Source organism: Carassius carassius, chromosome 43, assembly GCF_963082965.1.
Source record: "Carassius carassius chromosome 43, fCarCar2.1, whole genome shotgun sequence".
NCBI lineage: Eukaryota > Metazoa > Chordata > Actinopteri > Cypriniformes > Cyprinidae > Carassius > Carassius carassius.
In genome coordinates, this window is record NC_081797.1 from 3,774,033 (window position 1) to 3,797,109 (window position 23,077).

General features: G+C 36.1%; 1 protein-coding gene across 3 annotated transcripts in view; it reads left to right on the forward strand.

The window, feature by feature from the left end:
- The window catches only part of eps8l2 (EPS8 like 2), a 43,376-nt gene that overhangs the window by 14,097 nt on the left and 6,202 nt on the right, over window positions 1-23,077 (forward strand). For all 3 annotated transcript variants that reach the window (XM_059536433.1, XM_059536434.1, XM_059536432.1), the window contains 8 exons: window positions 15,721-15,785; window positions 19,349-19,510; window positions 20,479-20,628; window positions 20,918-20,997; window positions 22,265-22,374; window positions 22,464-22,528; window positions 22,663-22,789; window positions 22,933-23,021. In XM_059536433.1, the coding sequence (XP_059392416.1) occupies window positions 15,721-15,785; window positions 19,349-19,510; window positions 20,479-20,628; window positions 20,918-20,997; window positions 22,265-22,374; window positions 22,464-22,528; window positions 22,663-22,789; window positions 22,933-23,021 (848 nt within the window). The remainder of the gene's footprint in view (window positions 1-15,720; window positions 15,786-19,348; window positions 19,511-20,478; window positions 20,629-20,917; window positions 20,998-22,264; window positions 22,375-22,463; window positions 22,529-22,662; window positions 22,790-22,932; window positions 23,022-23,077) is intronic.

Genomic DNA, 23,077 nt, shown 5'->3' on the forward strand with positions numbered 1-23,077 from the left:
GACTTATAGGCTTTAGTTGATGTAGATCAAGTGTAGGGTGACCTTACTTCTTTTCCCAGACACATCCTGGGCTAAATTGGCTAAATTGGCTAAAAATGTCTGGATTTGGGCTTTTTTTTCTTATCGAAGATCTCTCTACATCCTCATAGGTTATTTGTGTGTGCATTTGCATTTGACTGTTCTCTGTGGATCCTGCCTTCTTGCACACCATGATTGGTCGATTATGTACAATACTTGCATGCTGTTTGTCAAACTACTTTTCAGTCATAACCTTCAGTAAGTATGAAAACAATAGGAAAACAAAGAAAAGAAAAACAACAGCAATTCAAGTCAGTTTAGAAATCCAGACCAGGGTATGTTGGTTTAGGAAAAAGAGTATAGCAGCTATTTTACAAGGACTTCAAAAGTGACGTGACATTCAGCCAAGTATGGTGACCCATATTTAGAATTCATGCTCTGCATTTAACCCATCCAAAGTGCACACACACAGAGCAGTGAACACACACACCCAGAGCAGTGGGGGTATGCTGCGGCGCCCAGGGAGCAGTTGGGGGTTCAATGCCTTGCTCAAGGGCACCTAAGTCATGGTATTAGGGTGAGAGAGAGAACTGTACATGCACTCCCCCCACCCACAATTCCTGCCGGCCCGAGACTTGAACTCACAACCTTTCGATTGCAAGTCCGACTCTCTAACCATTAGGCCACGACTTCCCTTTTTTATTTATAAGCTGTAGCTATCTGTATTAGAATGAAAAGGTTGAGATAATAGTTTACTTTAATTATGAACAATTAATAAATGTATATATCAATCATATATTTTGGAAGCTTATTTGTGCAAATTAATAATAAAATAAAAAAAAGAATTAAAAGAATTAAATAAAAAGGTAATTGCAACAATTTAACATTTCGCAATTCTGACTTCTTTATGAATTCTGATATTGCAATTCTGTTTTCATTTTTGTTTCCGCCAACAAACTTTTTAATCTCACAATTTGGACTTTTATACTCAGATTTTTTTTTTTTTTTGCAATGGCAATTGCAAGTTTATATCTTACAATTTAGACATTTTCTTAATTTCTCAATTAAAATTTCCTCCTTAAAATTAGGGAATTTATACCTCACATTTGAGATTTTTCTTAGAATTATGAATTTATTTGTTGCAGTTCAAATCTTTCTTTGAAAAATTATTAATTTTATATCTCCCAATTCAAACTTTTTTTTTCTCACAATTGCAAATTTCGACCTCACAATTTAGATTTTCTTCTCAGAATTATGAATTTATATCTGACAATTATGTTTTTTCCCCCTCACAACTGCAATTTTATAATTCATAATTTTTTTTTCACTCAAAATCGCGAAGTTCTACCACACAATTAAGACTTTTCTAAATCAGTTGGTGTCGTTTAGTAATTTTAAAACACTTTTGCGTGCATTAGAAAATGATTTAATGATTTGCAAATGCTTCTAATGCTGCGTTTTTATCGCTATTTTATTGTTGTGATGTATTGTTGTTTGTCATACGTGTATTTGTTTAACTGGGCCACCTATCTTGGTCAGGACACTCCTGTAAAATTGATTTTTAATCTCAGTGAGGTTCTCTCCTGGTTAAATAAAGGCTTAATATACATTTACATTACATTACATTTAGTCATTTTGCAGACGCTTTTATCCAAATCGACTTACAATTGGGGAATATATGGGGAATATAATCATTAATGGACATTCTTAGTGTGAATAGTGGAGACATGAGTGCTAAATTTGAATAATGCTAACTTTGATGAATGCATGGAGCAGGGTGTTTGTCATACGCCTGCTGTCATGACTACTAGGTGTGTGTGCGTCTCGCCCTAAATATACACACAGTCTGCCTCTGTGCCCAGCCGGGTGTGTCTGGAAAAAGGGGACGTGTGCTTAACCCGGTCTGACTTGTACATAAAAGAGGCTTTTGAGCTTTAGAGAAAATGAGACTGAAAGTAAGAAAGGGCTACATGCAGAAGACAAGAGAGATCCTTTCTGCTTCTGCCTTCCTAAATGTAATATTTATAATTTACTAGAAACTCAAATTCTCAAAGAACCTTGGTTGATGGCTTATTGTAATGAAGTCGAGAGAGAAACAGTGACAGTGTTTTGACAGTTGACTGATGGGTTTTGGAAGGTGTTCACCTACTGTACAGTAATACTAGCTCAAGACGAACATCTCCAATTCATATTTCAAACCAAACTCATGGGTAAATAATAAGAACTTCTATTTTGCTTAAAGAAAACAAAGCCTATTTTAGATTAAAAAAAAAAAATAATGACACAAGCACATTTGCGACAAAATTTTCAAAATCTCATTAGTGTAATGCAATTGAGTAGGCTATTTGTATTTTTTTAAATGAATAAACTAACAAGCAAACAAACATATTAGATAATATGTAACTATTTTTGCATTACAGAATTAATAGTAAAATATTTCATAACAATGCAAAATATTTTAATATATTTTTAAATGTAAATATATATTTTTATTTTATGACTATTGTGATTTAAAAAAAAATATCATAATGAAAAAAGTGAAACAAAATTCACATTACTGCCATAAAGTTGGATGTTTTCTTTTTACATAATTCTCATTATCTCATCTTCAAGATGATTTGAGTTTATTTTTTCCAAATGGGGTTGTAAATTAATAAAAATATTCAGAATGTATAAATAAGTAATATAGGGTAATTTATACAATTTATTTGCATAAATTATTATGAATATTTCTTTTCACTAATGTAATGAGAATCCAAATATTTAGCATTGATTTAAAAGTAGCATAGAAAGGTCACAATCAAAATATTTTAATAAACCTAATTTTCCTCATGGAAATCATAATTTATTATGTCTTTAGAAACTGGAATGAAATAGGACCAGGGTATGTTCTTTATAGGCTTTGTGCAATTCACTCGTGTGTTTAAGTGTGTGTGCATTTATGCACCCGAGTCTTACAGAACATCACAGACACAACATGTTTTTATGTTTTTGTGTTCTGCACTCTGGCAATGACCCATGGGACGGTACACAGTCCTGTCAAGGGAATGAACACATGCAAACCTGATGCTCTTGCAAAGTTTTGCATTTCTGTTTGCTCATACACACTGAGCCATACCTTTAAATCTGTTCCTACGGTTTGGTTTTATTGTGTACTTGGTTTAAACCTCACTTCCCATCAGCCTTTTGCAAACCAGTCCATGCAAAAAAAATAAATAAAAAAATGATCAGAGTCATGCACGCAAAGAGGCCATCCAAATGAGGTGGAATGCTTCAAACCCCACACACTTATCACATCATCAGATAAATGAGTGAAAGACATTGTCTGTTAAGATTGACTGACTCCGGACAGCATTATGAGTGCTGGACTCCTATAAAAAGTAATGAAATATGTTAAATCTAGTCTTCTTTCTATGGAAGCTTTTTTTCCCTGATGAGATAAAAATGTCGTAGAAGTTGTAGAAGATGGGGTAGAAGTTTTAAATGTAAATATTTTATTCAGAATACAACATAGATGACATATTAAATGTTTAAACTGAGAAAATGTATCATTTTAAGGGAAGAACGAGTTGATTTTTAATTTCATGGCATCAACACATCTCAAAAAAGTTGGGACAAGTCCATGTTTACCACTGTGTGGCATCCTCTTTTCTTTTTTATAACAGTCTGCAAACGTCTGGGGACTGAGGAGACAAGTTGTTCAAGTTTAGGAATAGGAATGTTGTCTCATTCTTGTCTAATACAGGCTTCTAGTTGCTCAACTGTCTTAGGTCTTCTTTGTTACATCTTCCTCTTTATGATGAGCCAAATGTTTTCTATGGGGGAAAGATCTGGACTGCAGGCTGGCCATTTCAGTACCCGGATCCTTCTTCTACGCAGCCATGATGTTGTAATTGATGCAGTTTGTGGTCTGTCATTGTGATGTTGGAAAATGCAAGGTCTTCCCTGAAAGAGACGACGTCTGGATGGGAGTATATGTTTTTCTAGAACTTGGATATATCTTTCAGCATTGATGGTGCCTTTCCAGATGTGTAAGCTGCCCATGCCACACGCACTAATGCAACCCCATACCATCAGAGATGCAGGCTTCTGAACTGAGCGCTGATAACAACTTGGGTTGTCCTTGCCCTCTTTAGTCCGGATGACATGGCATCCCAGTTTTCCAAAAAGAACTTCAAATTTTGATCCGTCTGACCACAGAACAGTTTTCCACTTTGCCACAGTCCATTTTAAAAGAGCCTTGGCAAAGATAAAACATCTGCGCTTCTGGATCATGTTTAGATATGGCTTCTTTTTTGACCTATAGTTTTAGCCGGCAAGGCAAATGACACGGTGGATTGTGTTCACCGACAATGTTTTCTGGAAGTATTCCTGAGCCCATGTTGTGATTTCCATTAAAGTATCATTCCTGTATGTGATGCTGAGCCGTCTAAGGGCCTGAAGATCACGGGCATCCAGTATGGTTTTTCCGCCTTGACCCTTACTCACAGAGATTGTTCCAGATTCTCTGAATCTTTGGATGATATTATGCACTGTAGATGTTGATAACTTAAAACTCTTTGCAATTTTTCTCTGAGAAACTCCTTTCTGATATTGCTCCACTATTTTTCGCCGCAGCATTGGGGGAATTGGCGATCCTCTGCCCATCTTGACTTCTGAGAGACACTGCCACTCTGAGAGGCTCTTTTTATACCCAATCATGTTACCAATTGACCTAATAAGTTGCAAATTGGTCCTCCAGCTGTTCCTTATATGCACATTTAACTTTTCTGTCCCAGCTTTTTTGGAATAAGTAGCTCTCATGAAATCCAAAATGAGACAATATTTGGCATGAAATTTCAAAATGTCTCACTTTGTTATCTATATTCTATTGTGAATACAATTTTATGAGATTTTTTAATTATTCCATTCCATTTTAACACAATTTGTACAGTGTCCCAACTTTTTTGGAATCAGGTTTGTAAATTCAATATTGTCAGATGTAAATTTAGACAAATTTAACGTTTTTTGAGAGATTTTTGCCATTTTGCCTTTTATTTAGATAGTATAGCGCAGTGGTTCCCAAACTTTTCCATTCCACGACCCACCTAGACAAGTGTAATCTATTTCATGACCCACCACAATATTTGAGGAAAAAAAAGGTTGATATTACTTTAAGCCTAATCTTACTTAAAAGTTTGATGACAGAAATGAAGTATTTAAGAAAAAAAAACTTTTTATTTTAGAGTAGGCCTACACCTGAAAAAAATCACTATTAATATTTAAGTTTTAATTTTTGTTTACAGACTTTAGAATATGTAGTGTCCATAAAAACGTTAAACAGGCTCACTCCAGTGAACTGTAATCTGCGCTGCTGTGTTTTGTTGCAGAAAATGCATTCACGATCCTTCCGTGTGTGTCGGTGAGAACGGAGCACAATCCAACACTTTTTTTAGAAAAAGCATAAGAAGCAAAGCAGAACTATCTAAAACTGTTTGGAGATTAAAATAATTGTGAAATAGGTAAAAAATAATAATAAACATGTGTCTCGTTTTAAATAAACAAAAAAAAAAAAAACTGGATGACATTAAGTTCAGGCAGAAATTTATTTTAGCAATGGTTAAATTAATGTTCAGCAATATCTTCAAAAGATTTCTGAACTTTGGCAAATTTTTCTCTAAAAAGAGATGATACGTCAAGGAGTATTGCATTATTTTTTTGTGCATTTTGTTATGTGGAAATGTTTAAATCTTGTAGTGTTACAATTAACCCTGCGTTTGTGCACTGCTCACCCTGTACATGTGAAATGCTTTTTACAAACCGTTTCCCGAACGAAAAAAGTGCACAGAGCTCAAACGGACGATAGAAATGAATGAACATGGCCTACCTGAAACCGTTTTCGTAACATTTGTTTTCTGGTGTATGCAATCTCATGCGGAATATAGTGTATTGAAGTGAGCAAGTTTTTCTCTTTTAATAATGCGGACCGATTGAACCTTTTAATGACATTGCTCTGAGACCTTCACTGTTATTACAACTCGTGCGCGCCCGCGCTTCAAAACACGCAAAGCACGCGGACTTAATTGCAATTCGAAAATCACACTAAGGATATTGCAGTCCTTATTAATGTTGGTGGGCTATATCATTGTGACGAGTGGGTTCCCGGTTCCCGCCTCCTCCTTCCCGTGATTGAGAAGTTTTTAATGTGTTAGACTGGTGCCGAAGCCTGGGAGGAAGGAGGGACGCGCTGCCGAAGATCCCTCGGCACTGAGGTGAATCCGCAGTGCCATCGAGTAGGGCGAAGGAGGATGCTCGAGGCGGTGGGCTGGAGTGAGTTGCCGGGGAGACGGACGCTCCTCTTTTGTATCCTTCCGATCTCCTCCGTGGTTCTCGAGACTGGTGAGTCGAGCAGGTGTCGCTCAATTCCAATCACTCCACCGGCCTCGCACCGTTCCCACTCGTCACTTTCGTGCAGCCCTAGACTGAACTGTGTGTGTGTGTGTCATTGAAACGCAAATTTAGCTGCAGCCAAGTGACTTTGTGCGACCCACCTTGTTCCATTCTGTGACCCACAAGTGGGTCGCGACCCACAGTTTGAAAACCCCTGGTATAGCGTGTAGTATACAGTAGAGAAGGAGTATAGTATTGGCAGTAGAGTGCTGTGGGGTTTCAGTCAGGGCCTTCAGTAAGCAACTGTAAACTACATACCATTACACATCTATCTTACATATCTCTGTAACAGCTGACGCAGCCATATGCATATACAGTAATTAGCATATTATGCCGCACACAGGCTCTCAACGACAATGACAGCTGATCAACAGGTGGGTTAAAATTCAGAGTAAATTTCCCTACATGGATCAGTAAAAGTAATCCACCAATGCACAATTCATGAACAATCACGTCACTCTAAAATGCAGCAGCAGAACTGTACAAATCCTGGACATCCACACACCACGCCACAGTATTATCAACACACCACATACACCTCCATAACAATGTGCATGAATCAATACTCATCAAATATAAAGCACTCACCTGTCACTTGTAAATAAAGTCTGTGTGTCTGTCATTCCATGTCCCTTTACTCGTATAAAAAAAATAAATAAACATAGCCAAATAACTTCTTGTGCCAGCTGTTAGCCACTCAAAGATGCAATCTTGGAAATGGTGCACAAAACCGTTGTTAGTGAACTCAGTTTAAGTAGCTTGTCCTTCGCTTGTTTAAGTAGCGCAAAAGAGCACCTTGAAAAAGGCAGATCGGCAACAAGATCTGGTGTAGAGGCGCCGGCGACAGCGGCTTGGAAATTTCCAAATAACAATGGACACAGTGTTGCCAAATTGGGCTACTTTAACAATGTTGCTGTGGGTTGTTTTTCATGTCTGCTGGTTGAAGCGACCTCAGTGACGTGATATTTATCCCCTGGAATGTGAATTTTACCAGGAGAACCCCACCAAAAACATGTATTTAACTCCTGGGACACGACTTTTAACGAGGGACAACTCGAAACACGATTGGGTGGGTTTTGTTGAGAAAACCTGGCAACCCTAGCTGGGGGAAGCACTGGGTACGTCTATCATGCCGACACAAGACAACAAATTTAGAATTCTGGGATATAAACTTAGAATTGTGAGATGTAAATTTAGAATGTTAAGAAATTAAGAAATGTGATATAGACGGTTTCATCGGGCGCACACGCCTGGACCTAAGTTAACTTCCGGTCTGTGTTGTGTATATCGGTCTGGCTGCAGTGCCTTCTACAAACGCTGTTAAAGTCATGGTGATGAGTAGACTGAAGTTGGGGTCAGGTGGTTGTGCTGCGGGATGTGTTTCCCATACATTTATTTATTTTTGGAGACTCACCACAATTTTAAAACTGATCGATTTTCAAAAAGGCTTCGCTGGCATATTTCTTCCTTCAGAAATACAGCGAAATAAAAACACTTGTGCCTCGTTTTGATATTTAAACATATAAATGTAAGGAATAATAATTCCTTACATTTATATGTTTAAATATCAAAACGAGGCACAGGTGTTTTTATTTTGCTGTATTTCTGAAGGAAGACTTGGGTGTTATATGCCTGATAAAGCAGCGTGTGAGCGTACCAGCTCTGCTCTGTTTACAACTGTTACTGGGGAAACCTCTATTTCTCACGCTTTATCTCTATGCTTTAAAACATCTCCTGCTGCCAAAGAATGAATTTGCCTTTTTCATTAAGTCCGCCTGATCCACGCGGCAAACATATTTTGTTTGTTATCAAAAATTATCTACTCTAGAGGGACTTGGCTGTTGTTAATGATTCTATTTGGAAGTCTACCGGAAGTTAAGTTAGGTCCAAAAAAGCGTGCATGCGCAGTAACGTTTGTTTATGTTGTGGCCGTTGAAACCGTCTATAAACTTAAAATGGTGAAATGTAAAAAGAATGGTGGGATATAAACTTAGCAGAAGAATACTGGGCAGATTTCTGAGTTTAAATCTCGCAACTTTTATCTCAGAATTGCAAGATAAAAAAAGTTGCAGTGCCAACTTCTTATTTTTTATCCCGTGGCTTCTATAGCTTGCCAAATTTGCTTTCACCTTCTGTCCATTTTCGGATGGTCACAATCTGTGGTGCTGATGGTTAGAGGTCACTCCCGCCATACAACAGATTTCCATATGGTAGCAACCACCCAGAACACCCTAGCAACCGTGTAGTAATGCAACACCCCTGTGTTTTAATATATATAATGTTGACTGTGCTTGTTAGAATGGTGCTTTGAAACTGTAAGCGCAGAGGATGCTGTGTGTGTTTGTAGGTGTGGTTGTTGTGGCCCGCGTGGAACAGATGGTGTTCCTTGAATTGTTTCCAGACGGGACACTGTAGCCGTTTGTCACGGCAGCATCACAACAGGTGATGCTTGAACCTGCAGAGGGGATTGAGACAGGCTTTGTCTTGATGGCAACAGTTCATATAGATTTTGCTGTTTGTTACATGAGACCATATTTGCAACCTATTTTACCTCTGTCATGTAGTAATTAAGGAAAAAGTATACAGTAACTATTAAAAATGTTGACAGGAGTACCAGGAATGGGGAAAAATATCTTTATATGACAGATGGTTGAAAAAAATGGTTGACGTTTGAAAAACCTTTAATATACACTATATTATTACTATTGTTTGTTTTTGTTTTCAGTAAAGAGATGTGTAAAGTTACTAAACTTAATATTTGTCAAAAAATCCTGGAAATATACCATGATTTCTACAAGCATATTAAGAATCATAACTGTTTTCAACATAGATGATGATAAATGTTTCTTGAGCAGCAAATCATCATATTAGAATGATTTCTGAATGATTATGTGGAACTGAAGACTGGAGTAATGATGCTGAATATACTGCTTTGTATCACAGGAATAAATTACATTTTAACATATTATTTTAAATTGTAATACTATTTCATCAAATAAATGCAACCTTGGTGAGTAAAGAGACATAAAAACATATATATATACATATATAAAAATCTTACTGTCCCTATTTATTTGTTTATTTATTGGAGTTTAAAACAGTAATTACAATATTTCTCTCAATGAATGAATGAATCAATCAGTGTTGGGAAGGTTACTTTGGAAATGTAATAGGTTACAGATTACAAGTTACCCTGTTTAAAATGTAATAGTAGTGTAACTTTTTCAATTACTTTATTAAAGTAATGTAACTAATTACTTTTGAGTACTTTTTGATTACTTTTCTAAATTTGTGAAAACTAAAGAATAATAAATAAAAGCATATACATCAACTTAAATACAGTTATCTAATAAGCATGTGACGTATTCTGTGTACTAAACTCCTGAAACATTGGTGTTTTTTTTAAACTGCTGTCTCTGTATATGATGATAGTTTTCTCAAAATAAGTAAAATGCACATGAAGTGACACAGAGCAGTTCTAGAAATGATGTTTATGTGCTCGTGTACTCCTATATTGAGGCGGCAGAGGTTGAAAACACTGCGAGCTTCAGTAGGCCTATGTGTAGTAAATGAAACCATGTCTTTGCCATTAATTTACAGGAGGGGCGGACTGGGAAAAAAATTCAGACTGGAAAATTCAAACTCATACAAACAAATTCATGGACAAAACTATTTTTTGTATGGACCTGACATAAAAAAGGTTTAAATCTTTAATTTGGGGACATGCAAAATAATTTAAAGTTCTCTCCTGAACTGCACCTTCACTTCCATTTTTCTCTTCAGTCTCTTTATTTTGCCCTGTTATCCATCTCTCTCGTGACTTTAATACTCAAGATTGAACAAAACTATACTTTACAATACAATACTCTACAATACTACAATATCTTTATAGAAAAATCCTAATACTGTACACGAGTCATGTTTTTCCCTTACAAAAAATTACCATGCTTTTATTAGCCTATATAAAAGTAAAATAATAATATTTTTTTTGCAAATGGATTTGTATTTATTTTTAAATAAATACATTTGTAAAATAATTTTACATTTTTGGTTATCACAAATAAACAATAGTAACCATTTTCTCTGGATTTATAGTTAAATATTAAAATGTTAATTTTCGTAAGGGTTGTGTTGTTGTCTGTCGTAGCTTCCCCTAAACCTATAAAAAGCAATCAGAATTTTTTTTCAGCTAAATTACTACAGTAACATTACAACAGATAATAATGATGTCCTTTAATAGTATTTTGAGTGATGACTGATGAGCAACGTGCTGCTGCTTGATTAAATAAATAAAAAAACAAAGACAAAAAAGCATCTTTACAGATAAAACTGACCTAAAACCCTGAACAGGAGTTCTGCTTCTCTGCTCCAGCTGTGCGCTTCCACACTCCACTCTATTCTCTCTCTCTCTCTCTCTCTCTCTCTCTCTCTCTCTCTCTCTCTCTCTGTCTCTCTCTCTCTCTCGCATTGATTACTCTGAGTCTGATCCAAACCGTTTGGCGGAGGCGCGGAGAGTGCGCGAGTCATGACTAACACTTCATGATTTATTAGAGATTTAATTATCAAATGGCGGATTCGCAAATTATCATTTTAGTACATTCGGCAGGCAATTATACAATAATGATATTAAATAGTGGGGCAAAATCGGCTGCCAGGCCACCGGGAATTGTCCCGGTTCTCCCGGTGTCCAGTCCGCGCCTGATTTCCACAGACACGCAGAACGTGCAGGAGTCATATATTGCATTTTTGGGGCTTTATATTCACAGACACTAGTCGATGTCATGTTTTGATTCAAGTGTACTGACCTACTTTTGATTTAGTCATCCAAAATGTGGCATATTCCGTCCGCGTTATGCATTTCGTTTTTATGACTGGATTCTACGAACCAGACTGTGTTTCCGTATCCCGGAAATTATTAGGGCGGTATGTCTCAGAATAGTCAGTGCAATTTGGGAAAGAAATCAGATAAATCTGTATGTGGATGTGTGTAAATATTCAAATGTAATCCCCTTTGTAATCGTAAAAAATTTCATAAGTAACTGTAATTTAATTACTCATTTTTTCTTAGTAACTGTAACTAATTACAGTTACAATAATTTTGTAATTAAATTACGTAACGCCGTTACATGTAACTAGTTACTCCCCAACACTGGAATCAATAAATAAATAAATATGTCCCCTACCTTTTTTTAACAGTACTGTAATAAAAACAGTTATTAAAGTGTTTCAAACTGTTGTTTTGTTAAAGAAAGTTACCATAACATTTTAAAATTTTGTCATCTTTTATTGACCTTCATCATGTCATTCCAAAATGTTTTTGTGGAACAAAAAAAGATATTTTGAAATATGGATATGCAATAAAATTTAAGTTGTTTTGGCCCCAATGTTCTTCAAAACATCTTCTTTTGTGTTCCACAGAAGATCTAAAGTCAAAGAGAGAAAGACAGTTGTGCGTGTTGTGAAAGAGAGACAGGTGAGAGACGCTGAGTGACAGAGAGGTGAGACAGATTGTGTTACAGGACCTCCAGCAGTCACGTTAGGACAGCGCTTGTCTGACGGTGTGTGTGTGTGTGTGTGTGTGTGAGCACAAATATACTTGTTTGAGGGTCAAAGGTTTCCGGCGGAGAGATTTTCTGCTGAAGGCCATCTTTTATTCTTGTTTAAACTGAAGTTTATGTGTTGTAAAGTGTCATCAGGTTGGAAACCGTGGTTGGAAAGTGTACTGTGAGAAAAAGAAATATACTTCTGTCATACTTTCAGTCAGACCTTAAATCTACAAGAAATAACTTTACAATGCAATAAATAAAGGAATAAAAATATTAAATAAACAAAATAAAATCATAGTAGCTTAGTCTTTCAGTAAAACATCTAAACATTCTTAAATCAATATACTTTTATTAAATTGACAGATTTTTTTTCAGAAAGCAAGACTTATTATAATATTGTGCTCAGTATTTTTTCTTATTCAGTGAAACATCTAGATACATGTACTTTAGAAGCAACAATGTTTCAGAAAACTTATCAAAACTACATGACTTTAAGCTTAAAACTATGCCTAAAACTCTTTCAATTAAGTTTATCTTTCTTACCCCATTGGCAGATTTCTTTCTTGTTTTAAGTATAAACTCAAAACTTAATTTTTATACATTTTCCAGAAACAAGAATTAAAATCTGAAGTCATTTAGCATCTGAAGTAAGAATGATTTAAGAATGTTCAGATAATTTTACTTGAAAAAAGACAAAAAATACTGAGTAAAAATAATTTCTGCAATGTTTTATCTAGGGAAAATTATTGATTTAAATACTAAATACATAAATACTTTTTTTTTTTAATTTCTATTGAATTTTTTAAAGAAAATTTATTTAAATATTTCTCTTAAATTTCCTTAAGAAACATTTTTCTCACAAATGAGTCAGTTGCTGCTTACAGTAGGAGTGTAGAGCTATAAAATGAATGTGAATCATTTAATGAGTTACTTACTCAGATCATGCAATGAGCAATATCTGAGTTCATATTGAAATCTCCAGGTTTGATGTCAGACTTTGCTATCAGATCCCAGTTTGATACGCTTTTTAGATCTTTTCTGAATTGCTGGTATCTTTTCCTCAAGTTAAAAATAAGAAGACAAAACCTCCATGTACTCTCATTTCTCTCTAGGAGATACAAATGAGATAATAAAGAAATGACATTGGTGGGTTTTCTTTGTTGGAGCTCCAGAAAAGTCATCTGAGGTTCATCTCGGTGTGAATTCAATTGCTTGTGTTAAATGAGCAGGACAGTTATCAAAGACTCTGAATCATGCGAGGCTGGAGTGTAATGTTTAGATCTCCCTCGTTGTGAGCTGTCGACAAGCTGCGAAGCGTTTGGAGTAAATGTCAGACATGAATAACACATGCACTCAGCTCGACTTTCACAAAGACGCCGCGGTCCAAACTGTCAGGACTCTGCCCATCCAGCAGGAAGAGAGGAAGGAGTGTGAAGACGACTTCCTGTAGAGATGGAGAGAGAGATACGGGGAGAATGTGCTGGAGGAGGGGTGTGAAAGAATGTACCTCTGATATGTGATCCCGTAAAGCAGCTGATAAGAACATGTGCTCATTAAGAGGTAATGATTAGCGCTGGTCACTTAACCTCAGAGATCCACACAGGACGATGACCCTCTATCTCAATTCAGTTTCAGTTTAATGCACTTCACTGGCATGACAAAAAGTATTTACTTTGCTGTATATATTAGTGCAACAATGGTATGTCATTTTCGTGCAAATATATTTTGTATATTAAAGTGAACATCAAATCAAATATATGCTTCAGTTTGAAAGTTTGGGGTCTGTAAGATTTATTTTTTATTTTTTTTAAGAAATAATAGATTTATTTAGCAAGGATCTGTTTTAAATTCTTTAAAAGTGACAGTAAAGGCATTTAGAATGTTACATAAAAATTATATTTCAAATAAATGCTGTTCTTTTGAACGATCTATTAAGGGATCCTGAAAAAAACTTTCACAAAAATATTAATCAGCACAATTATTTTCAAGATTTGGAATATTCAAAAACATGTATATTAGAATGATTTCTGAAAGATCATGTGACTCTGAAGACTGGAGTAATGATGCTGAAAATTCAGCTTTGATCACAGGAATAAATAACTTTTTAAAACATATTGCAATAGAAAAAAGTTCTTTTAAATTAGAATAATTTTTCACAATTTTACTGTTCTTACTGTTACTTTTTGATCCAATAAATACAGCCTTGATGAGCAGAAAAGTCATTAAAATCATTAAATTAACAATAAGACTAAAATAAAAATATTATATATTATCATAGTTTTACAATTTATAAATAACAATAATAATAATAATTAATATTGTTAAATTATTCTTAAATATTACATTTGTTAAATATTAGATAATAATTATAGTGTATATATATATATATAAACACACACACACACACACACACACACACACACACACACACACACACACACACGCACACACGTTTGTGTGTGTCAGTAATAGTAAAACTGTAATACTGTACACAAGCATCTTCTTTCCCTCTGATGCCACTTCATATCCATTCCACACTATTAATTATTAATACTATTATCCATAAACAGTTAATCATCAGCTGCTGTGATTCATTCACATTTCCAGAATCATATATGACTGACAAAGCCATTATGGCTACTCCCCTAAAAACATTCAGTCCCCATGATAACATGCCACCCGTTCATATGTAACTATTTTAAACCTAACTTTGCTAGCAGCATTCTTACAGCGAGTCATAACTAGTCCGCCAAAGAACATCGTAAACATAGTGACGCTAAAACATGTTTTGAAGAGAGAATCTCCTTTGATTCTGCTTTTTAACCTTGAACTAAAGTTAATACGTCCATTAAAAGCCTTTTAAACCTTAACAGAGCCATATACTGCTGTCGTCAAGTGTTTGCCTACAATGTTTTCCTCGCAAAAAGACTCTAGAGGTCAGATGAGATCTCAAAAACAGCTCAAACTTGCTCAGATTTGCGAAAGTTTATCAAAACTCCCCTGAACTTAAAAAGAGCAACGAAAATGTAGGTTCTAGTTGATCTGTGAACAAGCTAAAGCAAACGTGAAGTCGAGTTCTTTGTAAAACCCGCAGTGCTGAGCTGATTTATTGGACTGCTGTAAAACAAACAGCGATATGATATTGAAGCAATAGATGGAGGGAGGAAGTGTTACACGGTTTGACCTTTGACCTCGAATAAAACAGGCAGGTGAAATACGATTCCTAGCCTGTCAGAACATTTCCTGTCTGTACGTCGGTTCGGAGCATTACTGCTGAAAGCCTACAGATCTGTCAAACCATGGAGATGTTTAACGCAGATTTGTAGACAGGAAGTTGAATTTAAATTCATTGCTTTGCAAGGTAGGAGTGAGAATTTTTGGGAAACATTTTTTTTTTTATAATGATCTCATTTTGACTCATTGTATTTGCTAACTGTATTGTTGCGTCTTATTTCTTGCTCATGATGTAAATGCTCACTGGTGTTTTATCAGTTTTTCTGTTCATGTACATGAAACTTCTCACTTAAGTGATCTAGACGGTTCCAAAATGTGGCACTATCAAGGTTAGTTTTGAGATTTGTCTGAACATTAAACTTGAGTAATTATATCCGTTGCTTAAGTATCTCTCAAAAAATATGACTTTACATATGCGGAAACATAGTGTCTGTCGTCTAGCAAGTATGTGAATATTGTCTCATGTCTATGTTTGTGTCTCTGTTTCTTTCAGAGCAACGAAAGAAGTACTCAAACTCAAACGTCATCATGCAAGAGACGTCGCAATACCATGTGCAGGTGAGTGAGATAATAAGCTCTTGAATCTTTTAATTCTACCTCTTCCTTCTAAGCTTGTTGATTAGCTGAACCTCGCCACCGAGAGTTTGGTTTAATAATTAACGTGATTCAACTGATGACTTGATATCGTAATAAAGCAGTCAGGTCACTTGATCACCGCAGAGATTTGTCAGGGCATAGTTAACCTCCATCTGAGCAGATAACGCAATCTGCATTCTGAAATCCATTTTATACAACAGCTAGTTCCAGTCCTTTAATTCGATTTGGTGAAATGGAGTGGTGCATTTATTTCAATAAGAACCCAAGCAGAACAGGCGAATTAGCCATGCACAAGGACGTCATTGTTGCACTAATCAAATGGCAACTTGGTCCAGGCCTGACTCGAGACGTTCTGTTGAACTTTGTTCTGATCTTTACGCATTATTTTCCTTGGTCTGTTTTTCCTCACTTTCACCCTTCACTTGTTGTAAAGACTATATTATGTCTCTTATCTCTTTTTTTTTGCTCTCAAACATGCATAAAGTTGATAAACGCCCACACCAGCCAAAGTCATATTGGGTCTTGAATGCTTCTACACTCTTTTGATATCAGAAGCATCATGCCAAAGTAATCTTAGTTTAGGCACGTAAGAAAAAAAACAAAAAAAAAAAACAGATTGAGAGTATTGCTTTTTTTAATGCGCAGTTCATTGACTTTTTTTTAAATTAATGATATTTTTAGTTACATAATTAATGTGAATATTATTCAGGGAACTTACCAAAGACGAAAACATATCTGTAGAAGGTTTTGAAAGTGGTGTTCATGATTCAGATTTTACATTTTCTGTAGAAAATGTCTGTGTTGAACTCACTCCCAAAAAGCAGAGGTTTGATAGGTTGCATTCAGGGTAGGTGGTTGTTATGGTGTTTAATTGGTTTTAAGACAATTCTAGGTGGTTGTTATGGTGTTTAATTGGTTTTAAGACAATTATAGGTGGTTGTTATGGTGTTTGAGTGGTTGTTATGGTGTTTAATTGGTTTTAAGACAATTCTAGGTGGTTGTTATGGTTTATGAGTGGTTGCTAGGGTGTTTAAGTGGTTATATGACAATTCTATGGTGTTTAAGTGGTTTTAGTGCACTACTGGGTGGTTGCTAGAGTGTTTAGGTAGTTCAATGGTAATTTTAGGTGGTTGCTATGGTGTTTGAGTGGTTGCTAGGGTGTTGTGTATTTTTAGGACAATTCTAGGTGGTTGCTATGGTGTATGAGTGGTTGCTAGGGTGTTTAATTGGTTTTAAGACAATTCTAGGTGGTTGTTATGGTGTTTGAGTGGTTGCTAGGGTGTTTAAGTGGTTATATGACAATTCTACAGTAGGTGGTTGCTAGGGTGTTTAAGTGGTTTTAAGACAATTCTATGGTGTTTAAGTGGTTTTAGTGCACTGCTGGGTGGTTGCTAGAGTGTTTAAGCGGTTTTAAGACAATTCTATGGTGTTTAAGGGGTTTCAGTGCACTGCTGGGTGGTCTCTAGAGTGTTTAAGCGGTTTTAAGACAATTCTATGGTGTTTTAGTGGTTTCAGTTCACTGCTGGGTGGTCGCTAGAGTATTTAAGCCGTTTAAAGACAATTCTATGGTGTTTAAGTGGTTTTAGTGCACTGCTGGGTGGTTGCTAGAGTGTTTAGGTAGTTCTATGGTAATTATAGGTGGTTGCTAAGGTGTTTGAGTGGCTGCTAGTGGTTTATCTGTTTTTAAGAGAATTATAGGTGGTTGTTAGTAAGTTTGGGTGGTTTAAGGGCAATTATAAGTGGTTGCTAGTATGTTTGAGTGGTTTTAGGGCATGCTTGGTGGTTTCTATGTTTTTTGAGTTTTTTAGGGAAATTAAAAGTGGATTCTTTAGTCTTTGAGTGGTTTTAGGGCAATTCTATGGGGCTGCTAGGGTGTTTGAGGAGTTTTAGGGCAATTCTAGGTGGTGTCTATGATGTTTGAGTGGTTTAATGACAAATATTAAGTGGTTACTATTGTACATGAGTGTTTTTTTGGCAATTCTATGGGGCTGCTAGGGTGTTTGAGTAGTTTAAGGGCAATCCTAGGTGGTTTCTATGGTGTTTGAGTGGTTTTAGGGTAATTCAAAGTGGTCACTAGGGGACATGAGTGTTTTTTGGCAATTCTATGGGGTTTCTAGGGTGTTTGAGGAGTTTTAGGGCAATCCTAGGTGGTGTCTATGGTGTTTGAGTGGTTAAATTGCAATTCTATGTTTGATAAGATGTAAGAGTGGTTTTAGGGCAAAATTATGTGATTGCTGTGGGGTTTAGGTGGTTTTAGGGCATTGCCAGTTGGTTAATAGGGTGTGTGAGTGTTTTTTGGGTGGTTCTTAATGAAAATAAGTCTCCCTGCTAAACCTAAAACCCACTGAAGAAAGTCACCACAAACAAACAATCTGAAGTGACTGACAGCAGCTCTTGTTGAGTTTACCTAAACAGCTTCATGGAAACCACTGACCTGGTGTACTCTCTCGTAAACGGCTGTATATGTGCAAACATCTCAACACCCATCTCAAAGTTAAACTTATTTTTGTGCAATTGAAAGTTGGTTGGACTACATTCTGTTGAAGTCTTTCCACTTTCTGATCAAGACGTGTAAAACGTGTTCGTGTTGGATTGTCCGGTTAATCCACGGCAGCCATGCTGAGATCTCCTTTCCTTATATAACTAGTGACAAGACTTAATCTGCTTATGAATCATGCATGATGCTTTGAATAATTTGTTCTCTTTGATGGGATCACTGTTTGTCACATAGTATTGTGACACGTAAATGCACACCCACCAACACACACACACACACACACACACACACACACACACACACACACACACACACACACACACACACACACACACACACACACACACACACACACACACACACACACACAGAGGTGTGGTTAAAGTGCTAGAAGGAGGTGTGTGCTAACATTACTTACTCAGTCAAAATGACAGTTAATGCCTTTAAGAGCAACACCCAATCACATTCAGAAAGAGAACATATGTAGATTTATTTAGGACCATTGGGACATTCACCTGCTTATATACTAATGAAAATCACTAATAAGATCTCTATGGCAGCCTTTTCTCCTAGAATGCAAAGAAATGAGAGAAACTCAAATCTGTTTAGTTTTTGTAGTCGTCACAAAAAATCCCCCCCAAAAAACACATGAAATCCAGTGTTTACAAACTCAATCCAAATCATAAGTAAAGATATTTGGAGTCTTAATAGTCATTTGGGATGCAAAATATGTTTAAAAATGTGCCATATTATCTGGAACTGTTTAAATGTACTCATTTTTGCTTTCTCTTTCCACGTGTAGTGAATTATGTGACATTTACTGTGTAGAGAATATTGAATAAATTAGCAAGTCAAATGGTTTTGCATTTTCCCTGAAATCAGAACTATAGCACTAATATATCGTATTTAATGCACATGCAAATGACAACAGTCTATCATAAAGATGTGAAATGTGAAAACCGAATTGTATTTGTTTGCATTCCATCGCTCTAGCAATGACCTTTCACACTCATCTGTGTGTTTGCAGCATCTCTCTACATTCGTCATGGATAAATCAGAGGCCATTGCTACAGTTGATGACGCGATCAAGAAGCTGAAGCTGCTGGACTCCAAAGACAAAATCTGGACACAGGAAATGCTGCTGCAGGTGACAGAAAAATCCATCAAACTCCTGGACTGCGAGACCAAGGTGAGCGGGATCTTTCCTTGTGTGTGCACATAGGTAAATTAACTCACTTTTGTAAAGTCAATATTCAGTTCAACCACTATTTACTTTCTTAATCCATGTTCGTTGTCTTATTTTGAATGATCCATTGTTGCATGGCAATGAAATATTTTTTTTCTATGTAATCTTTCATCATAATGTACAGTCCTTTGCACTGACGTCACCTAGGTCATTCCTTTTCAGTCAGTTCTGGCCTATTTTTTCCTATTGAAAATCCTTTATGATACTGGGTTTGCACGTTTTTACCAGTTCAAAACCAGTTTGCATCTTAAATGTGCAGTAAACGTACACTTGAGATCAAGGAAATGAGAACCGATTGAAGACATTAGCATGTTCTGCACCTGTTCATCAAACAAAGCCTCTTCTAACCCTATGGTCTAGTGTAATCTGATCTGATCTGGAATAACTGGATAGGGAGCATTTTGTCTGTGTGAATCGATTGTGATTGTGCCATCATTATTCTGGTAATATGTGACCATAAATGGCAGTATTTCTAGATCTTTGACCTCATTAATGATTGCAGTCATTTTTTTCAGGATCGCAGGTCATAAGTGTCTTTTGTGTTTCCATAAAGTACCTACAGAAATTATTTAATTTTAAAATAATTCGTTGAGTTTTTATTTATTCAATTTAAAATTTAATTAAGAAATAAGACAGTTTAATTCAAATTAAATAATTTCTGTAATTACTTAATTAAAATTCTATATAAATAAATATTTCTGAGAGACATTAACAAGTAAATTCATTTAATTTTTGAGAATCAGGTTTTTGAACTTTGTGTTTATATATTTTAATGATCTCTTTTTTTACATTTTATTTTTATTTTACATTTATATTTTTTACATTGCATTTAATATACAATACACATTTTCTTGATTTTCATTTTATCTTTATTTATTTCTTTTTTTAACATTCTCCTTTCTTTCACTCAGGAAGAGCTTGAAAACTTTCCTCTGGCCACAGTCCATCATTGTCAGACGCTGTTGAACCAGACCAGATATCCGTCCGTCCTTCTGCTCATCTGTCAGGACAATGAACAACACAAACCAGACATTCACTTCTTCTACTGCGATGAAGTGGAGGTGAGACTCACTCACACACAAACTTGTAATGTAAGAAAAGTATCATGGTACTTAAAAAAGCATGACAACTGATGCATTTTAGGTTTAATAAGGTGCTGCTATTCTTCAGACATTATGAGACATGTTGTATACATAAGCAACATCATCACAATCATCAAACTTATGTGAATTTCTTCTTCCAGAAATACCTGAACGATTAATAAAAATGTACCTTCCCACCCCTGAAGTATGATGATAAACACTATTAAGAGCTGCTTTCACTGGATCTGTGTGTGTGGTTGTGTTTTAGGCCGAGATGGTGCATGCTGACATTGATAGTGCTCTGGGAGACAACACACGCGGCAAGAAGACTCGACCGCAGACGCTAAAGTGAGTCCCAGCTCTCATAGACACAAACATAACTCATAACTAATTACTAGCCAGAATGACTGACACCAAGTTTCACAACACTTCTACCCACTGAACAGACTGTACGTCTACTGACGTCCTAAAGGATCAGCAGATAGTAAAGACACATTTACTTTAAGGTTGCTGTGTGTAATAGTTGTTAGTTTATTTAGAGATCCTACAGTATGAGAATAGGTGCAATTTTCTTCCTTAAAAAAATGGTTGCAGGTTCATCAGAGATAGTAAACTCTACAGCTATTCACACACACATTAGCTCCATTGTGAAGCGATTAATGAGAAGTGCACAGGAGACGCAATTCACAGTTGATTTAGCATGCAAAATTTACAAAGAAATTCACATACAATACACAAATGTCAAGTAAAATTGTATTTTTTTTTATACATTTAAGTATGGATTTAGTTCTATTTATAGTCAATGCTGCCCTCATTCTCCACCACCTGAGCTCATCATGAGCAGTTCGTCTCTGCAAATTGTATGATAGGAAGGAAAAGCCTATAATTTGGCCAAAATGAGCCTTAAAAAGCTAGGGTGTTTAGGCAATTGCTAGGTGGTTCTTGGCATGTTTAGCCCTATAAAACATACTGTCATACTTGATACACACATTTCTAAGGCATCTAAATTATCAATATGACCAAAACCATGCTAAAAAACCTGTTTTACACAAACACTACATGCCTTCTGTCATCTGAGTGATAGTTTATACTTTTTTAGCGAGTAAAGGGCCTTGTAAAACCTCTGTGAGGTTGATGTTCACTTTGTCTTTTTACTGTGAAAACTTTAGTGATTTTTAACAAGCTAGCATGAGAATAACTTTTATATTCTTTAGTAAAAAACGAATACTTTTAAATTGCATTTATTTCATACAAAGTATAGTTCAAATCTATTAACATATTTACTGACATAACACTCGAGACGTACAGATATTAGAGTACTTCTAGTGCACAATGCATATTTCTTAATATTAAGCTTAAAATTTTAGAAAAGTGTGACAACTGATATAAGTATTTTAGAGAAGTAGTCTGCTCTAGTCTTATATTGATTTAAAAGCTATTAGAGATGTATATTTTTGGGGCATATAAATAGCAGAAACAGCACCAAATTGTATATTTTTGCCAAAACTATCTGTTTGAAGTTGCAAACTACCTTTTAGTCTGCCTTAAAATACTTCCTACATAGACTGCAAACTAGGTTGTCGAGCACATGCATTTTCTCTCTCCTCTACACCAGGATGAACCAAGAAAAGATGAAACGCCAACGGGAGACCATCATCCCGGCCTCTGAGCCTCGAAGTCCTGGCCCTGGGGTCAAAGGTCGCGTAGCAGCTACAGACATGAAAGGTGCCAAACACACAGACACTAAATGCCTATATGCTTTCGGTAAATACAGTAAATGCATGGATTGTAAATTCTCTGCATGTTTTTCTCAGATGAACTGTCGATGCAGGACCCCGAGTCCAATATGAAACTGGCCCAGCGGATCGAAAAGGACGTGGTGAGTGCCTGCGTAACACTGGATATCCACACACACACACACACACACTCAACTATTGAGTGTATCAGATTCGTGGTTACATCAGACCAGACGTAACGCTGTAACTCTGATTTCACTCTGTGTGTGGCATTCAGCAAATCCTGAACTGCACTCTAGACGACATCGAGATCTTCGTTGCACGTCTTCATAAAGCAGCAGAGGCTTTCGCACAACTCAACCAGCGCAACAGGAGCAAGAAAAACAAAAAGAGAGGACCGGCAGGTAAATATGCGTTTCATTTAACACATCACTCGTTTATTCATTCGATAAAGCTCTTATTAGCTAGTTATGATCAGGAAAGCAACACGTGTAAATACATTTACATGCTTTGCTAAACAAACATGATTCTCACGTGTGTGTTTTAGAGGGAATGCTAACTCTACGAGCTAAACCTCCATCAGAAGGCGAGTTTATCGACTGTCTTCAGAAGCTGAAACTCTCTTTCAATCTGCTGGTGGGTTTCACCTGTCCCTTGTTCCTAAGCTGAAAACAGAAAATGCATTTAAACAT